The 20,746-nt window shown below is 37.8% G+C and overlaps 2 protein-coding genes across 5 annotated transcripts in view; one reads left to right on the top strand and one right to left on the bottom strand.

Moving 5' to 3' along the window:
* Window positions 1-4,055, bottom strand: part of EFCAB7 (EF-hand calcium binding domain 7) — a 31,138-nt gene extending 27,083 nt beyond the window's left edge. For 2 of the 3 annotated variants that reach the window (XM_041128158.1, XM_030033649.2), the window contains exons 1-3: window positions 3,936-4,055; window positions 3,581-3,691; window positions 1,123-1,310 (exon numbers count right to left, since the gene is read on the bottom strand). In XM_041128158.1, the coding sequence (XP_040984092.1) occupies window positions 1,123-1,309 (187 nt within the window). In that variant the 5' untranslated portion in view covers window position 1,310; window positions 3,581-3,691; window positions 3,936-4,055. Of the gene's footprint in view, window positions 1-1,122; window positions 1,311-3,580; window positions 3,692-3,935 lie in introns of those variants that run through there. The other variant, XM_041128159.1, reaches the window with a different exon arrangement.
* Window positions 4,048-20,746, top strand: part of LOC115349393 (integrin subunit beta 3 binding protein) — a 34,314-nt gene continuing 17,615 nt past the window's right edge. The window contains exons 1-3 of one of the 2 annotated variants that reach the window (XM_030033659.2): window positions 4,048-4,140; window positions 8,154-8,196; window positions 13,730-13,868. In XM_030033659.2, the coding sequence (XP_029889519.1) occupies window positions 4,136-4,140; window positions 8,154-8,196; window positions 13,730-13,868 (187 nt within the window). In that variant the 5' untranslated portion in view covers window positions 4,048-4,135. Of the gene's footprint in view, window positions 4,141-4,271; window positions 4,720-8,153; window positions 8,197-13,729; window positions 13,869-20,746 lie in introns of those variants that run through there. The other variant, XM_030033657.2, reaches the window with a different exon arrangement.

Raw genomic sequence — 20,746 nt, 5'->3', positions numbered from 1 at the left:
ATTATAAAGAAATCAATTTCCAATACACAGCCCTAACTATCATTTTTGAGGTAAACTTTTGTAACCTTCCTAATAATTCCATACAAGGCACTTTGAAATTCCATAGTTTTTCAAAACAAATGTTGTTAAGCTCCACAGCTTTCAGTATCTACTAACACCTTTATTTAGTACAGCTGAAGCATTCAGAGATATTTTTTTCCGATTGTACTGCTGACAGCAATACCACTTATGCACAAATATAATATGGATGAAAAAATGAAAACTTGATTTTAGTCTATGGGAACATTATAATTCAGTGGGAGTTTAAATAAAATAAGAGTAAGAATTCTTATGAAACACCAGTGTCTGAAACAGTCCATTTGATCACATAAAGTTGGTAGAGGAAAGGCAATATTTTCACATATTACTCAAAGTGGCTTAGAACTGATCTGTGAGACTATCTTTAGGGGTAAATTACCATATCCATGCACCCAGTAACAACCTGTCATATAAGTCTGCAAATCTCTATGCCAATTAATGCCAGCTATCATGGCAATTTTCTGTGCCAGGGCAATTGCCCACTATAAGCTGATCTGAGACCAACTCAGTCATCTGTCAGGGATAGGGAAAAATTTATTGCAGAAATGTCGTAATCAAAAAGCAGGACCTAGGTCCACCTCAAGTAAGCAACAATGCTACCATCAAATTTGGTGGTGTTAAACAACTCACTTAGGTCCCCTGTAAGCTGTCACCCAATATTGACTTTTGCCCATTCATACTGGTGATTTACAGATGAAAAGCTCTGTACACTATTCCCACTTCCTTGAGTCATCCAACACCTAGTAACAAAGATTAAGGATTTGAGGAAAATGAAAAACTTTGAGGAATGGTAGTTTCTATAAATTATGTCACATAGTGATTTTTCAAAGTTTATAAGAGGTAAATGATGAATATGTCTTCAAAGATACAGCCATCAACACCTGAAATCTGAACCCTACCTAAAACTACTCTAAATTCCTTAAAACAGTTACTGAGTTTATGTAGTAGAATACTCTCACTACTGAACTGCCGACTGCTGTTTGTAAACTACCCACTGTAATCGTCACACACAACAGTTAAGGGGGAAAAATACCTAATCATTACCTAAACTGAGTTGTTCTTTTGATTTAATATTTTCTAAACTGCTTTTGAAAACAGTTAGATAAGCTGCTCGGCAGTTCATATAAAAGATCGCTTCTTCTGCATGCTGGGACTTCTTTCCTTGGGAACTTTCCAAGCGCATGACTTTCTGAATGGAGGGGGATGCGTTATTCTCAGGACTGCTGGCCATTCTGTGAAGAATACAATTACAGTTAGAATTTGTTACTGTCTTACCTGTTTAATAACACCTCTGCTTTGTCCTCTGAAACACAGACTAGCACAAATTATCCTAACATCTGAGTCATATGTTTTCCATTCTCGAAAACTCGGTTGGGAAATACTTATCTACGCTTGTAGGTAAGCTCCATGAGATCCACAAGCAAAGTTTCATTTTATTGTATTTTATTTTAATTTCAGACATTTGATATGGCAATGGTTATATAATCATGTTATTTGAAAGCATAAAAACAAATTTTCAAGTTATCTGTGATACAAACCATTGCTATCCATGTTTAGAAATAAACCACTAGGACTTGTCCTTACTACTTATTTCCACTAGAATTTCTACTCTTGCCACACTAGCTAAATTCTCCTAAAGACAGAAACAATGGGACAATTTGTACAGAAGCGCACTTGCTGGCTCTGATGAGTTTCCTACCACTGTCTATGCCTAGCATGATTTGTCCAAATGGTAAACTAATGAACATATGATACCTACCACTGTTTTGCTGCCAGTGCCGCTCTCATTGTTGGTACAGCTCACCAGCAGTAGCAAAGGTGGAGTTTTGTTAGGAAAAAAATGCCAATTTAAACATGGCCACAGGTGTGAGAGGCACAGAATTATTTAAAAGACTTTTTCACCAAACAACAATAACAAAGTAAATATTATCAAGAATGGATGCAGCACTTATGTCATTGGAGAGAGCTCTGTGGCTGCATGATCACGACCGGCTCACATCATGTTGGATTCTCTATTATATTTCTTGGTGTCAACAGCAGAGTAAAAGCCCCCTTTGTCCTCCAGTGAAAACTACATGTGAGCATGTCTATATTGAACTGCATATTTGTCAGGATTTCCTCCCTCACTCAAAAACTGACTTTCATATTTCCAAGACTGATTTAGCTGGAAAACTGGGCAGAGACACTGTGTAATGTCATAAACACCATATAACACTCGGTGTTAAAAAAGGGATATAATAATTATTAAATTGATTACATGCTTTTTTTCTGGTGCCAACCCATACCAGAATGGGCTTTTGTTTTCTGTTTTTACAGTTATAACTCAATAAAACATACTAATTTGCTAATAGCAAAATTGGTCAAAATTGTAACCCTTAATCCTTCAAGTACGTGAAGTTAAGCACACAATTCTACTTTCAAGAGTTATCTAAATATAATTAATAGAAATAAGTAAGCATGAAGCTAAGATTGTGCATAAAACTTGGCGCAACTTCGGCCTTTTAAGTACGAGAACACTACCCATATAATTGTAAATGAATGGAAAAAAAGAATACAAAATGCATTTTTTCTAAATTGCTAAAACGATTCAAAGCAGTAACTAATGCTGTTTGCTCACCAATGGCCAGCAAACTTTAACAGCAGCTTTCTGCTTTTACCAAGGGTGATTAAGGTTTTTAGAAGGCCATCGCAGAGGGACACTAAATCGTGTTGTACTGTTGGTCTAACAGCCTCTCATATTATTTTACCCAATGTTGACTTCAGAAAATATATTCTAGTATAATAAATGGAATATCTCAAGTTCAGCAACAAGACAACGACATCATAGGGTCCCCTTCAGGACTCATTGGATTTTTACTCAGGGGGCCTAAATCACTCGCACCTTGTTGAGTTATATAGGTCTTTTACACTTGGGAAAGAAAGATAATAATCGCTTATCATGGATGAAGTACCCTATTTATAATACACAGACCGCCTGCCTGACACTTTAATATTACACTGGCATTAGAAGGACCCCATAGGGACACTGTGATACAGTCTGGTTACTGCAAACGGGTGTCACTATAATTAAGCACCAGTGTTACACACACAAAATGGAAGTGGGTTAAAGTCAAGGAGGAAAAGAAGAATAAATGTTAATTTTCCAGTAACTAGTTTATAAAATGTGAACTCTTGTTTACACTCCTTAGACTTCCCATTACCAAGATATTTCTTACGTGGGCCACAGTTCTGCCGAGAGGTGCTGCCAATACATTGCTCAGAAATCCAGTGAGCAATAGCTTAGTGGCAGCACTGCCAGCAGCCCCATGGCTTAGGTTGTTAAATTTTTACCGGACAAATGACACTTTAGACAAAATAGACAGAAGGGAGCAATCCGGCCTTGGCTGAAGTGGGAGGACAACGCAGCCTAACTATTGCTTTCAATTTTAGTTGCTATGATTCTAACAAATAAAAACCTTCTTCCAACCAGGAATTAAGTCATACCCTTCCCGGCAATACCGACCTTTCTCGTCGCGGGTCCGAGACCGAGGTTCACCTCCATTCACAGCAAACACACCGGCGGGGAAGCTTCCCGCTCCTGCTTCTTAAGCTTCCGAGCCCAGGCCTCGCTCACCTGAAACGAGGAAACTCTTTTACCACATGAATCTCGCTCCATTGCGCTCCGGTGGGCGCAGGGGTCTTCTTGGGCAAAAATTCACCCTCCGCCCTCCCATAAAAGACATTAACAACCCCCTTCCCCCGGCCCCTCAGATAGGGAGCAACTCTCCCGCCCTGCCCGGCGTCCCCAGCAGCCCTGAGGGGCCGGGTTTCGCCACCCACCACCTCCCGCCCAAACCTCCCCCGGGCCCGGCTCCTACCGTCGCACAGCGCAGAGGCAGCGGGGCCCGACGAGCCGACCCCTCTCCCCTCAGGCCTGACGGGCGCGGCCTCCCCCTCGGCCCGCCCTGCCGGGGCCGCGCACCCGCCCTCTCAGCACCGTTTCCAGCCGGCGGCGTTTAGCCGGTGCACGGCGGCGGGAGATCCACAAAGGCGGCGGGAACGGCTGCGGGCGTCCGCGATGTCGTAGGTATCGGGCGGCGGAGCGGTTAAGGTCGGTTCTAGGAGCCGCTTCTCGGCTGAGGGCCCGCCGGGAGCCGGCGGAGCGGAGCGAGGCGGCCGATGGAGCGAGGGCCCGTGCGGGAACGCTGTGAGGCGGGGCGGTTCTCCCCGGCGGCCTGCGGGGCTTCCTATACGGCGGCGAGCTGGTTCCCTGAGGAGAAATGTGCTCCGCGGGTGATCCCGGAGAGGGGAGGAGCACGCCGTTAGCGTGGGGAAGGGCGGGTTTTGTTTTTAGCTCTGGCTTCCCGTTGTCGGATGCGACCGGGAAATATTTAAGATGGTGGCTCCTTGGGGCAGAGCCTTCATCCTGACGGACGTAGGGCGGGCGATGCCCGCTGGCGTGGGTAGTGCTTTCTGTACGTTATGTGTCTGTTCCCGGCTTCCACGGCCGCCTCACGCCCCACGGATAAAGCCTGCGAGGCTGCGCGGCAGGAGGTGGAAGAGGGCGAGGAGCCATGTCGTGGGTGGGTTGCGCGGAGTTTGGCACCTGGGTTTAGTGCTGCAGGCTGCTGTGGGACGGTATTGCAGGCCTGCGGCGGTAAGGTCTGTTTTCCATCAGGCTGTGTCTCTTCGTATTGCCTCCAGTGGGAATAAATCCTGTTCGTGTTCTGTTCTTTGCTATTTGTTGAGCAGTAGTCATGTCAGTCTGATGCTATTCTTGCGTATATTTGCTAATTGTGGGCTTCTGAAGAACAGCAAAGAAAACGTGGAGGATGTTGCTAACTTCAGCAGTAAGGTGTGGCCATAAGACTTATGCTGCCTAAATATAAGCTTGGGATACTGTCCCAGTTTACAGCTTCTTATGCGATTTCAAAGATAACTTATGTCAGAGCTACCATAGGTTCCAACTTCTGCCAGTCTTTCTCCTGACCACTGGTTGAAGTAATCATGCCAGACAGTAGTAATACAAAGGAAACATCAGTCCACAAGCTTTGATTTTTTCAGTGTTTAACTCTGTTTCTCACTGGTTGCACACCAAGTTTAACTACCACGTAAGATGAACATAGAAAATGATCATGTATTCTTTCTGCTTTTCCAATTAATAAGACAATTTTGCTCGCAGGTTTTGAAGATGAAGCGATATGTAAATAGCATAGAGGTGTTTTCTTTTTTCCCCCCAGTGAAAGCAGAAACCTAAGAGGAAGCTAACTGAAATGGCTTCAAAATGCACTACAATACTCTCTAGGGTATTTTTAATGAAATAATATAATCAAGTCCCTGATTCTGTATGTTCTTTTTTGTGCATTAAATCTGTACGTGACTGTTACCATTGCATTCATTCATAAATGAACAGTGAAGGGAAAGTTTAAGTGTATGTGGAATTAAAAACAATATAAAAACCCCATTTCTTTATTGAAAGTTAAATTGCATACCCAGACTTTCACTGTTAAGGAGTTCCTGTTAATCCGAGAAGTGGTTTCATCAAAGCACTATTCAAGTGAGTAAAGGTCTCCCAGTATTAGCAAGGAACTGACAATATGACCTGGAATGATAGATGAACAATATGCTATAGAAGTAATATGTAGTTCTTTAACCTGATAAATATTATGGATAAAATAATCCTTGCAGGTTATACAGCTAGCTATAAACATGTGCCACCATATTCTGCATAGTTAAGAAAATAAATTAAGCCCTCTCAGGGAATTTTGAACCAATTCAAGGGTAGGAAACTCAGGTAAATAAGTTATTATGTACTGTCATCACATATGACACATTCTTCTGTCTCCTTTTCTTGTTCACACTCTGATATTTGATTCTACTCCATAGCCACAGCAAGGCTTTTCCAGCCTAAACCAAACTAAAGCTTGTGCACTTCTTCCATGGTGTTTCCTAAAATACTTTAGGAATTTTGTTTGCACCTAGATGCGCGTATTGGTTTTTCTCCATGCTCATCTTTTGAAAGATCTGAGAGAAGACACTTTGGCCAACTGGGTCTGCACATTAGATGTCTGGATGAATTTTGTTTCAGTGGTCCTAGCCAGGGAGGGACTGTGTGTAGACTAAGAGCACAAATTTTAACTTATTTTGAGTGAATCACAGTTGCCAGAGGTTTACCTTCTCATATTATGGCATGGGAAAGACAATCACTAAAAACAAGTCCGCAAGCAAACCAGGCTGCTGGGTAGGATGGATTGGGAAAAGTGAGGCAAAGTTGAGCTCCTGAAGCCAAAATTGTATCCATGCAGGTCCTTCCAACGTTGAAGTGCTTGCCTGGAATGAAGCTGCCTCTTCACTGCCATAACTCAGGGTGTTTGCAGGGGTTTTGCAGGCCAGCAGAGAGAAATTTGGGCTGCCTGCAGCTCTATTGCTGTACACAGTACTTGACAGGCTGTGAAGAACATAGTCTTGACCAGTCCACAATTTTCTCTCTAAGAAATTTTCTAATTGTTTATAATTCAGTGGGATTTTCATGCAGTTTCTTATTTATCTTCATCCTACAGCTATGTTGAGTCCAGATTCTGCTTTACTTTGGCTTCCAGCTTCTTTTGAAGTCCATCATAAAAACTTCCATCATAACATGCCTTAGTATAACATGCAAATGCATTGGCCCCTAGAGCATCCTTTCAGAGTAGATGTATTAATAAATATAATGTTTCTCTGCTGCCACTGGGGTGGAAGATGTAATGGAGTCTGCATTCCTTAAGCAATATGGGTTTCTATTTAAAAAAGAAATACATTGTAAAGAATTCCATCAAACTGTTACAGCTTTGACTGCCCGTCGGCAAGAAGTTCACACGCTTTTTTAATTTAAATGTTACCTGTTTACTTGGCTTTTTTAAGATAGGATACTTCTTTCCCCTTTTTGTAAAAGAGATAGTTGTAAAACAGTACTCGTATAAGACTGTTGCCTGAGATATATTGTAAAGATGTGTTTTCGTTCTATTTTTCCAATACTTTAATTTACAGTTTTGGAATAGTAACAAAAATTTTAAAAGGGTATGTTTGGAATGTGGTCATCTTAATTGCTTACAAGTCAAAACACTCTTTTCCAAGATGAAAACTGTGAACTAAATTCTTGAAATATGATGTATTTTCTAAATCTTGTTTAATTTGATATAACATTTATGTTTCTTGGGGACTGTTCTTATAAAATGATTTTAATTTTTTTTCCTCATTTTTTTTTTTATATAATGCTTTAAACTATTGTTAAGATTTAGGAATGTGCTTTAAAAGTTTCAGTTGTCTGTGGGAAAAATAGTCTTAATTTATGTTGACCTTTCTTTCCTTTGAGCATTTAGTCTGCATTCAATAAAATTTTGATGACTGCTCTTTAGAAGACAGCTGTACGATATAAAGTATTATAAATATTCAGCTTTCCTCTTCTAGCGTTGCCATTAACAGCTGGGCATCCAGTTCAGCAGAGCAGATTTTGCAGAGAGAGCTTGGCATGTTCCTGAATCAGTATAGTGAAGAAGACTAGAAAATAGTTTCTTATGGTTTGGGGACCTGTAAAGACATAGAGCATCTGTTCCCCAGTTAAGTCATAGTCTGGTAGCACTGAATCATGTTAAGAGCTAAAATGATGGGAAGAACTACTTTTTTCACCTTGGCTGTACCTGTGTTTTAAATGCCTAATACATTATTTCTACTAATGGCAAAATAATTTCAACCCTTGCTCAGAAGGTATGTAAATGATAATGCTTTTGCATTTTTTCATTGTTTATGGTCTTTGAGAAAGAGAGACAAATATACAGTGTGATTTCACTTCAGTGTCTTGATTTTTATCTCTAGTATAAAATGGAGAATTGGATTTTCTTATGCAAACACTTTGTCCTTCTAAATAAGCAACGTTTTTCTTACACAGTATTTTAATCAGTTAATGTATTTGCTTTGGATGAGATTAGTTTTCTTCTATAGTGTAAAAAATGTGAAACAAGAGAAAGGAAAATGTCTTTAAAATTACAGGTTATAGACCTTACTACCAGAAATCTTTGTGTCTAATGACCATGAAACTTGTCCATATTTTTCTCTTGCAGAGTTAAGAGAGCATTAAAGTTGGACACTGTTAAAAAAGATAACGTAAGTATTTTTTGGTGTATGGAATCATCTGGGCTGTATATATATGTATGTGTATATATATCTGTATATGCACACATATGTGTATGTAAACATATTTCATTAGAGTCGCATTTATATTGTTACAGATTGAATGTCTAGAAAAATCTTAACGAGGCAAAAAGTTACTGCTGAAAATATTAGTAAAAAATTTATTGTATTCCATTTGTAATAGACCTGCCTGGCTTTAAGTAATGTACATCTGCATGAATCACTTGAAAATAATGGAGAAATATGCATATTTTAATTGCCATCACTATTTACCCAAGAGCTGAATGAGTTAAGATCCTTGGTGAAATCATTTATTAGAAATTAGCTCCATTATCCTGGAAGCAAATGTTCTGCCATGTAATTGTACATGTAACAATATGGAATTATGATAATGCTATAATCTGCATATTATAAACTGCAAAATTGAAATGAAAACATTAAAGGCATTTTCATGTCAAGGATATAATTACCTCCCTCAGCTAATCTGGCATAATGAAACAATAAAGTACTAACACTGCAATAAATTTCACCACAGTTTTCACAATAAAAATAAAATTGTACTGTTGCTATTATTTTTTGTAAATGCAGCTATAGTATACTCCCAGTACCAGCATGTCATGACATATGTCAGTTTATTATCTGCTCCTACCAACAGTGGGTGTTGCTGCAGACACTAATACAGAGGAGCTTGTGAGGATGGCAGTGTTTAAAGGAAGGAAAATTTTGGAGAAGTACATACAGAGAAATAGCTGGTCAGCAAACAAGCTCCCAATAAATCTCCATGTCTGTGTCATTTTGAAGAGATTTGTTTATATGCAGCACATACTTGGAGGTCTCACTGGTATTTAGCAAGATAGAAATTTGCAATTTTAAAAATTTTCTAGATACTTTTTTTTCTTAATTTAAACAAAGGTGGCAAAATACCGCAGTGGCACTAAAAAAAATCATTAGCAATTTAATTAGCAGCTTAGTGTACCATTACCCAACTTGTTCTGCTCAGAATGCAGCTGTGACTGTAATTTTGCATCTGTTTCTTGGGCTGTAGTAACGTTTTTGTAGATGAGTGGTCCAGCTGAAATTACATGGAATTCTTTTTCCGTCTTAAAGCTATTCCTTCCCTGCCCCCTCCCCATAAGATAAAGAGTTACTTGATGGTTACCTGCGTGCAGGTTCTTGTGCAGCAAAAAGCTTAACAAAAGCCCACGTGAATGATAAAAACTTTTACTGGAATCTCAGTAATGTAGGTTTACACTATGATTTTTAGGTCATACGGTGCCTCTAACAGATAGATATATGTCAAAGATTTAAAGTGTACCATAATTAAATAACATTATAGAAGGTAGGAAGGAATGTAAGGTAATAAATACACACGGTTTGCATGAAGTATCTGTTTTAGCTCTGCCGCATCCATTGCTGTTTTCTACAATTTCTTTCCTGTTATTCAGGAGGCCTTCATTCCACCTGCTGGTCAGACTACCCAAAGTGTGCCTGAACTAACCAGATCAGAAATAAGTATTTTTAGATTTTGTAATGTTAATATGGTATAATTTAAAAATTGTGTAACTGGACTAAGACTCTTCTTTATGGAAGATAAATTCTTACTGCCAAATACTGTCTTTTGAAGTACTACAGTAACTTTTTTCAGGTAGCTGCTCAAAGGAGTCTCAGCTCATATCCAGAAATATGGTGGCTGAGCAGACTGCTGTTGAAGCAGGAAAAATATCCTGAAAGTGTAAGCAGATTGAAGACTCGCCCCGTTACAAAAGAGATTTGATGACACTTAAATGCCTAAAGTGGCATTGCTACTTTACTGTAATTAATATTTCATTTGAAGATGATTTGAAACATTTCTTTAACCTGCTTGAATGTGGCAAAATATTAGTGACAACAGACTGAAGATTTCCACCAGGTATTGTTTAAATACAGATAGACTGCAAAAAGAGTATATATGGCTGATGCGAAATTATTTAGGGGTATTCAAGACTAAAGCAAGACAAAGTAACATCCAGGAGCTATAAGAAAGATAGGTAAGAGGGCAGCAAATTAAATCTTTTGAAATACCGTGTAAGTCATATTACTGATGACCAATACTAACACTGTTAGGTTCTAAATTAAGGGTTAGCACTCAAGGCAGGGTAGGAGAAGAAAAACATCAAAACTGCAGCTTTGTGTAGAAGCGCAGTAAGATACATCAGAAAGAGAATAGCAAGTAGCACTGGAAGTATAATGCCATTGCATAAATCAGTGTTTTGTCTTCACCTGAATTAGAATTGAAGGTACTGTCACTGTTTTAAAGTATAATTGCAGAAATTATACTTTGAACCTGTATCATTCTGTGGAAGAAAATAAGTGTGAACATAGGCTGTGGTACAAGTGGCACAAGAAATGCCTTCAAATGAAGGCGATTAAAAGATCAGGATATTTTAATAGGAGTTCAGTAGTGAAGAGCAGGAAAGGGGTATAAGAATATGCTGTATTCTTTTTAGAGGGGATGTTGAACATTCTTTATACTTTTATATAATCAAGAGGAATTTAGTAATATTGCAGTGTGGAAAACTGAAAGCCAATAATGGAGACTTACCTTTTATACGACACATTAACTTCTAGAACTCATCCTGAAATTTTGGTGAAGTCAAGAACATAGTAGAAGCTGTAATAAAAACACTCATTCATACAGATAACAAGAGTATGCATATCTATGTAGGTGTGAAAAATAGGAGTGCTGTGCTTCAGGACATTTAAATCAACTGCTAACTGTCTGGAATTGAGAAGAAAACTTCTGAGGGTTACATAATTGTCCATTTTACTTCTAGGTACAGCTTGTAGTCCTAGTTTTATATTTATGGCCTCTGTAAATGTACACTTTTTCAAAGAAGTTTCCTTATAACTCCTCAACAGTTTAAGATTAATTATATAAACATTCATGTTTTCTATCATTAATTTACTCAGTAATGAAATGTAGCCTTTTCCCAGGTCCCAGATTCCTGCTGGATTGTAGAGGCTTTAAGTCACCTTTGTATATGTAGCTTTGTGATCTGATAGGACTTGCATCCTGATGTGACTTGTGGCTTTCACACATGTTACCTGGTGAACCTGATTATTGGCCTTAAAAATACCACTTTTGCCACCTGTACACACCTTTTGAGATCTAAAATTGCTGTAGTTAAATTTTCCAAGAGATATTTGTGAGACCTTAAACCTATGAGGTTCTGGCTTTCTCAGAGTTGTCCTTCCATTCTGTACCATGCTCCGGACTCAGACTGCCTTTGCTCTCAACCATGTCCCCAGCAGACCCTTGTCCCAGGGCATGCAGGAGATTCCTGTGCTAAGGAATCCTTACTGGACTTGAAGATTTGTATGCCCTTTGTTTAATCTGGTTTAAAAAACAGTAGTGTGTGGGTCTTATTCCAGCAAAACAGGACAACATATGATTAAGTATGAAAAGGGAGTAAATGAGTTATTAATTTGAAATTGCAGTGGAAATGTCAGTTACCAAAGTGCAAATATCAGGTTGTCTGACTTCCCCCCCCCCCCCCCCCAACTTGGCTTATGTACTGTGCATTCTTTAATGACTATAAGCCCCAGATCCTCACCTATTTCATTCATGATTATGAAAGAGTGCAGTATGCTTACCTATTATACTTTTTCTAACATTAATAAATGGAACTTAAAGAGATTACAGAATAATCATGTTCAATAAAGCTTCCAATGAAAAAATACTGTATGAAATTGAGTGACTGTTATGAGTGACATGAAGAAAAATGATAGATAGTTTTACAGATGGAATGAGACTCAAGTTGGTAGAAAAGGCTGATTGTTTGGGAAGTGGATGAGTCATTCCTTTGCTCGATACAGTTGCAAAAGTAGAAATAAATTAATTTGCTCCTCAAATTCAGAGCCCCAGGATTGCAACAAAGTAAAACAATCAAGAAATCTCTTACTCTGTTTTTCTGTGGTATTGGCTTTAATGATACCATGTTTCCATGAGAAAAAAAAAAAATCACTAAACCATAGCAAAAAAGTGTCTGTTTCACTGCATTTAGTCAGCCCTTCTTTAAGCCCTTGAGAAAATTTTGAAAGGGACTGCAGAAAGTGGTTTTGCCCAAAATGTCCCTTTAATCTTCGTGTGACAGATGTTAATACAGTGAAATCAGTTGTGCACTCACTACTTGCATTCTCCTCTTTAGAGGTGGCTAGTCTTTTTTGGAAGCAGTAGTTTACATGCCTGCTGACTTTTTCTCCTTGAAATGAGAGGTAGGTAAGAATGGGAAAGCTGCCATTCTGAAGCTGTGTTTTCCAGCTTGCTACATGGTGTACCTTCCAGCTCTTTTGTTTAATTATTGGATCAGCTGGTTACACAGCAGTGAAGTACTGTAGGTCTGGTAAGCATGCATGTTGGTTAATACTTCAAATTCAGCTACCTGGAAAATCCTGTAGCCACTTGATCAGTGGTTTCTAAGAGTATAAGATGACATTAAGATGCTGCTGATGGCAGCAGAGTCATCTTTAAGTGCTACATGTGTTCTATTCTGTGTACGTCTCCTTTTTGACAGAGTCATTGATGGTATTATTTAAAGCTGCTAGACTTCTTAGTTGGAATCAAGTTGTTACTAGAGCTGAAGCCCTTTATGTGCAAACAAAGTGTGGTTTTGGTTTGTTTTTTTGCTTCTGTATATTAATAGTGCAGTGAAATCCCAGTTTCTCAGAGTTGCAATTCAGCATCCAATCTAGAGAGTGAACTGTGTCCCAGATAATCCCAGTTAATGTTTCAGAACTGCAGACTAGTTCTTCTGAAAACTTCTCTGCACAATTCCTTTAACATCATTAAATAACTCCTTTTATGTAATTAGACACATTGAAATCCTAAGCCAGAGACAAAATTTTGGATTTAAGAGACTCACTTGGGGTTTTTTTAATTAACATTTGTTTAGAAAATCATTAGAAATAACTCTTTTGATAGAATCAAAATCTAAAAATAGTTGCTTATCATTCATATGTCTTAAATTCCCAATACTGTAGGAAAAATAATAACAGGTTTTGACTGCTTTTAAAAAAAACAAACAAACAAAACCCCAGGTGTTCATGCCAGAATACCTAAATCTCTGGAATCCACATACTTTTTGTTTATGAAAACTGGGAGGCTAGTGTTTGAAGGGCTTTTTATTTTTTTGAGTAGAACTAATGTTAATGAGGAGGGGGAGTGATAGAGCAGCTTGGTGGGCACCTGGCAGCCAGTGATGGTCAACCTACCACAACACATAACATGGGCTTTCCATATAAAGTTAGGAATTGCTTAGAAAAATCTATTACCAGATAGTAAATGTTCAGAGAGGCTTTGTTTGGTTTGGGGTGCAATGTGTGACTCTACTGATAGGCAAGAGAGAGGCCAGAATGTATTTAGTATGCAGAAGGAAGTTTACAACTGTTGTAGGTTTAGATGGACATAGGTACTTCTTCATCTTTAGCCAATATTCATCTAGATTCTTTGTCTTTTGCTACATTTTAGCTATCTGATGCAACACCTTTGACGACCAAAAAGCAAAATCTAAACTCTTACTCGCCGACAACAGGAACACGCCAAATGAGTCCATCTTCATCTCCCATGACTCATAATGCACAAAATCTCAGAAATCGCCCATCAAATGGTTAGTTGAACATTTTGTCTTTCTTACTGTAACGTTTTTCTGGTTATTGGCTTGATTTAGTAACTTATGTCTCATGTAGTATGTTTGATTTCTTTTTCCTCTTATAGAATTTTAATCTCTTTTGGAAAAGCTGATGGTGATTTTTAAAGCTTGAATCTTTTCAGTATAAATCTTGGGGATATTTATGAAACAACTTGGTTTTGAAACAAGTTTTGCTTTCTGTTGATCAATATTAAAAATGTTTGGCTTTGGCTCAGAAAAAAAAAAACCTGCACTGGCATTTTTGTCAATCGTTCCATTAATTCCACTGCTTAGGCATGTTCATGCTAACAGTGTTCTTTGTTTGCTTTCTTTCTAAGTTCCAACTTTCATTGGCAGAACTGCTATGTGCTACTGACAGTGACTTTGTTCTTCTTTGGATTATACAGGGAGATGTTCCGAGGTTGCTGTGTGCTACTTCAGATTATTGCAAGGAAGTCCTGGTTTACTCTTGCAAGGCAGTGCAATTCATTGTTTATAATACACAGTTGAGGTCTGGACTCTCTCATGGTCAGGAGAGCTGGAAAGAAAAGATGTGTGTGGTTGAACCATGTTTAATTTTGTGGCCTTTTGAGAACTACATTGAGATTTGCAATGCAAGTCCTAGTTTATGTACTTCCAGGTTTCTGGTGGTAAATGCTTGCATGTGTGCATGCATACATACGTATAGCATTTCCCAGCTCTGAGTCTTTCTCTATGAATATTGAAAGTTAGGTAGATTTTATCAAATCAGAGCTAAAAGGGAAGTTAGAGTAGTTTAACTCTTCTGCTTTGCATTCTTTTATGTAATTTTTTACTGTTGTTTTCCATAGTAAGGCACTTCAAGGCAATTTTTAATTAATCTAACAAAACACTGAATGTCATTAGCTCTCAGAAAATATGCCTTTTTATGATTATATTATTTCCTGTTCACTTTAGGATATCCGTCCACTTAGTTACAGTCACAGTTTTTGATGCAAACTATGACTGCTCAAGATGTATATTTTCAGCAGACTAACCTGCTTTTATGGCTATATAGATTGTGGTCTTTTTAAGTGTTAAGGAACTATTAGGTCACCTGGTGTGACCTTTTTATATTAAAAAAATACAAAGAGACTTTCTTGTCATCTTTCCCATGTAGAGCCAAAAAGCTTTTATTTCCTTGCAGTACAACTCCTAGAAAGATGGTTAAGTCTTGATTTGAATACTTCAAATTATTTATAATAATAATGATAATAATAATAATAATAATAATAAAAGTCCACCACTTCCCTTGTTAGGAAGTTCCTTGTTCAATTACCTTTGCTATTAAAAAAAAAATTCTCCTGTCTGATTTTGAATTTGTCTGGCTTTAATTTTCAGCCATCAGTTCTTGTTATGCCTTTTTGTTGGGTTAAAGAGCTTTTTATGCCCCATATATTTTGGAATTTATGTGCGGTAATTGAGGCCTCACTAACATTCATGAATTATGATGAGTAGAAATATTCTGAGCAGGATAGAATAACCACTGTTTGAAATTTATCTAGATGTCTGCAGATTTTTGCACTAGCTATTGTACCATATGCTTTCATGATGGATCTGCAAAAGTGCATTTTTCCTCCAGGAAAAAAGGTTTGGGTTTTTTGGGGTTTGTTGTTGTTGTTGTTGTTGTTGTTTTTTGGTTTTTTTTTAAAAAGGAACGTGATCAGGAAATTTTGGGATTCTGTCAAAGCTGGCTGACCAAAAAATGAAAATTACCGGAAAACTTCAAGCTGAAAATACTACAAACTGTGACCATTACATCCCTTTTCCTTGTTAAAAATAGCAGAGTACTTGAGGAAGCATGGAAGTATTGGGTGTTTTAGTGGCAGTATAGCTGCACATAGTTACAGGCCTGTGTGTGGAGATTTTGGTTTGGTTTTTTTTTTTTTCCTAATTAGTAGTCTTGCTAGGAAACTAAACAGAAGCAGCTATATCCTAATTCTTTATCATGCTGCCAGTCTTCATTATGACCTGGCTTTGTGTCCTCGTTACCTGTTTGTCAAACAGTTTTAACACAGTCGAGTTTTCATGAGCCCTCGCTGCCAGTCAGAATATTCACAACTTTCCTACCAAGTTCTCTGCTGATTCCAGTTTTCCGCAGAATAGCTGCTGTTCTCTGCCAGTGCTATGGTTTCAAATTGGGCATTTGCCCCCAAAACTAATACTAAAATTACTGTTTGAACCACTGACATTCCAATAAGACTTTGGAGGAAGAATTATACTAATTTCTCCCCATTCTTTCAGTGAGTGATAGCATGTCTCAACTAGTTGTGCAAACCTGGTATATTGAGACGACCTGTATTTTAGAACACCCTTGCCTTCACAAAATGTAAGATATATGCAGTTGATGCATGTTTAATTTTGTGGCCTTTTGAGAACTATGTTGAGATTTGCAATGGAAGGCCTGGTTTATGTACTTCCTGGTTTGGGATGGAGGGAGTAAGCCTGTGTCTGTCAGAAAGTAAGGATCTTTGCCACAGTGCCTACCCTGTCTTGTGAACAATTCCTCCTCTCAAAACTAATGGCTTCTTCTTGATTCCTAAAAAGGTGATTATTTGGCACAGTGGGTATCTCCACACTCCCACTTACTTCACATCCAGAAATCTTTAGTGGCATTTAATCAGCCCTTTAAAGTATTGACCCCTGCATTCTTAAAAGACTGTAAACATTTTCCCTTTGGGATTGTTTTCCTCTTCAACGAAGTTGCTTAAAGCGTTGTCTTAAGTATTCCCACAGATATCCCTGGTTATGTGTTGAATTTTTTCCTTGGAGTTTAAACCAAGTTAGATAGCAATCTAACCCCACTGTTTTCCAACTTTCTTCCCATTGTGAAAAGTAACTCTTCCAGTGAGCAGCATTCTGACTTAGTTTGTTAGGGAACTTAATGTCTTTGAGACGTAAATTTATCTACTCTATTTTTCTACAGAGAGAAAGGTATTTTCAAGGTATTCCCAGGTCAGATTTCTATGGCAGTCTCTGCTTTCATCAGTAAGAAGGAAACTTTGTGTTTGCATGTATTAACTCCTACACCAGTCTCAGGATTTGATGGTACTTCCTGGATGAAAAGGAGAGCCTATGTGTCTTTTTTTTTTTTTTTTTTTTTTTTTTTCCTCCTCATTCTAAATAGGAATCTCTTCATCCTGTACAAAGAAACCTTTCAATAAGAATAGTTGCCAATAGGTGCTCTCTCTGCCAGATCAGAGATATGGCTGTTGTTAGTGCAATCAATTGGTATAACTGTACTGGCATCTGTCATGTCATGGAAAGGTCAGCTCATACCATACTTCAATTAATTGTTTTGTCATGATGTGGCATCCTACATTCTCACCCAGAATGGAGCAATAAGTATTCCGATTCAAGCAAAGTAACTGCGTGTTATACCTAGCCGCTGATGATTGCTGAATTAAGGCTGCCTGTATCCTGAGGGAAGAACAGGCTTAGAACAATCTATGTCCCCGTTGACTACAGTCTGAGGCACTGGGAGCAGTAAGCTTTCTGTTAGTGTTGCCACATCACAAAAGCAGTTCTGAATAAAAACTTATACTTTTTTATGTGTAAATGCAGATTTTAATTTTGTGGCTCTCTGCAGAATATGAAACTATACCTCAGCCTGGCTGGATATCCACCTGCACTTTAACATTTACTTTTGCAAAAAGCTTTTAAAATTGTATATAATGATAGCAGTCAGATACAAAATTGAAAATGCTAAGGCTCTTTAGATATGTTCTCTTGAATATCCCTACATGTTTGTAATTACCTGCTTTAATGACCTCTTTTCTTTAGTTTTAGTTGATGCCTTTTTGGTGACACAACACACAGTAATACACAAACGTTTAAATCTACTTCAAGTTTTAAAATTTTCTCAGCATCTCTGCATTTACATTACATGTCTTATCTCTTAGGTGAAAGAAAAAAGGGGGCAAAATGTCTTGTATTAAAATGCCTGTATATTAGGATGTCAATGGGAAAGGTGAACATGTACTGTATTTCCATACTGATATTAAGTATGGACATAGGGGAACATTCTTTTTGCCTATAAAAAGACTGATCACATGATCATAGCTGACATTTAGATGGGTAATTATTCAGTAATGTAGTACTAGCCATCTTTTTTTTTCCCTGTGTTCATATAGCTACAAGATGGTGGTATATAAAACTTCCTCTTATATCACAGGTTTCAAGTTGTCCTTTTAAACCCACAATTTCTTTTCTGCTTCTGAAAAGACACTTTTATTTTAACTGCTGTAGTGTTTTAATAGATTACGCATATCACCTGTAAGTCAGGTGTTAGAGTATAATCTGTGTTCTATTTTTCTGTGACCAATGGGTAAGAAAACAACAGAATGAAAATTATTACAAAATTAATGCCCTTTCCTATGAAAACTTATTTTGCATTGTGCGAAGTACACAAAGTAGCATGCATCTATCTCACTGAGGAGACAGATGGAACTTATTTGTCTTGGGAACATGACTTTCTTTTGAATAACAGTATGGAGGAGTGCCTCAAAAAAGACTAAATACCTACGGAATGCTAAGATTGTTCAAAAGTAAGATTTACTTTAGGAGAAAACATGAACCAATCCAATTATAAGATAGCATGTCTTTACGATGTTGTCCTATGTATGTCCCATTGGGCTACCTGATAATTCGTATATTGCCTAACTACCCAAAATCTCACAACCCATTTATGACATAATTTTCTAAAACAACAGAATACTAAATCTTCACTAGATTCTCATCATTGTTGGCTAACATATTTTAAGATTTATTTTAAATCATTTTATTTTTATTCAAATCAGTCCAGGGTTCCACCATTCCATAGTACTGGTCTAAAAGTAGTATCTGTTTGATAACTGATGACTGATTTAAGTGCAAGTTCTATGCATACTTAGATTTAAAATGAAATCTTTTGGGTTCTTAACCTTTAGCTACTATGGTGGAAGAGCTTAAACTTTTATAGCACCTTGTCATTCTGACGTATTTCTCAATGCTTTACAAAACATTAAAATTAAAAGTTAATTTATCCTTGAGTGCTCATACTTGTATGTAATAATTTAGATCTAGCAAGAAGAAATCAAAGAGTCTAATGCTTATTGTGGCCTCTCATTTTTAGTCTGATGTCAGAAAGGAGACATATTACAGTGAAACATGAAAAGCACCTCATTCCAGAGGGTCTGTTCTAGGATCAATGCATTTGTTAAGGCCACAGTAAAGACCTGTTGGTAATTTCCTCCAAATCTTTCACTTAAAGGTGAATTTCACCTTACAAAAACAGCTGTTAGATACGAAGCATTTGTAAGAATGTGTATGTATCGGTTGAAGGGACAGTAGATAAGAACAAATTTAAAACACCTTGTGAACTTCTTTGGCACCAGAAAAAAAAAAGATCTTTCTTGGGTATTGGATAGATGAGTATAGTCTGAATGGCAACAAGTACAGTGAACTCTAAAGCTGAATTACTGGTATGCAATTCTAAGTCAGTAATTGTCGAATGCACTAATGATCTCATTGTTTAAGGGGAAAACTTACCAGAAAAAAAAGAATGAATGCATGATTATACCTCTCCCGCTTCGTATGTATGCATACACCTCCACCATTTTGTCTTTAATGAGTATCAGATCCAAAAGAAATCCATTGCACAGGAAAATAGAACCGTGTCCAAAAAAGGGACCTTTTACACTGCGGTAGAAAGTGAGGGATTGAGTATGTAACTGATACTGTTGAGGGGGGAGATTCTTAAGGTGGAAGTTATAAAAACCTCCATGTTATATGATGTCTTCAACTTCAGCCACAATTAAACAGAAAGCATTTCTGCTATTCAGATGTGACCTCTTTATTGCTGGAACCTAGACAGATATAACATCTAAAGTATTGAAAGGTGACCACATAGATTGCATGGAGCACAATACCATGAATAGTTATAGCCTCGCTAGTTTCAGTAGATTCACCAAAGACTATTGTACTGTGGGATCCTATCAAATGTGACAGTATATACTATTTTTTAAATATTAGTTAGGAGGGATGTAGTACTTTTTTTCTGCTAGTACATCACTGTCCTGATATGCTAATTGGAGGGCAAGCAGAATTGAGAAGCTAATGTACTGAATAAGAACAATAGTAATTGATACACAGGGTAAGATTTTAATCTACATTGGTTCTAATACAATTTCTGTCTGAATTGTATAGGTTGTGATAAGTTGTGTAAATAGATGTAAATACAGAAAGTCTTTTGTGGTCAGAGGTGTATTATACATAACGATATACATAATGAGGCCTTTGTAAGTGTCTGTTGAACAGTCTCAAGTAGATTGCAGCCAGTGAGCCAAAGATGTTATTTCAGTGCAGCACTAACTTTCTTAATCTGATCAGCATCACTGAAAACATTCCCCTGTCCAGGTGCTTTGCGGGGGTGGGGGCAGTCTGTGTTAGATGCTTATCTTGGAATCTGGTAATTTCTGAATGCCCAACCTACAGTGACAGAAAGGCAGTTCACCAGTTTACCAACACCACGTGTGAGCCTCGGTTTTATTAAAAAATCCATAGGAATGGAGTTTTGTGGTAATAGCCTGTTCCTGTTTCCTCACAGAAACATGCAACTGCTCAAAATATCAGTGCACTGAAATGTAGAAATATGACTCACCATGCAGAATAATGGCAACTGGCATATGATTTATCATGCCCCATCATATGACGAGCTAGAATATTATATTGTCAATATAGCATGTCAGAGCCTTTGGAAGTAATTTGCAGTATCTCTTTGTAGTTGTTTACAAGATAGAGTTGGGGCCCAGGCACTTTTTATTAAAGGAAAATGGAGGTTTCATTGTTCAGTCATTACA

Source organism: Aquila chrysaetos, chromosome 12 (assembly GCF_900496995.4).
Source record: "Aquila chrysaetos chrysaetos chromosome 12, bAquChr1.4, whole genome shotgun sequence".
In the NCBI taxonomy this organism is placed as follows: Eukaryota; Metazoa; Chordata; class Aves; order Accipitriformes; family Accipitridae; genus Aquila; species Aquila chrysaetos.
The sequence above is the reverse complement of the archived record's forward strand: the minus strand, read 5'-3'. Positions and strand labels throughout refer to the sequence as shown.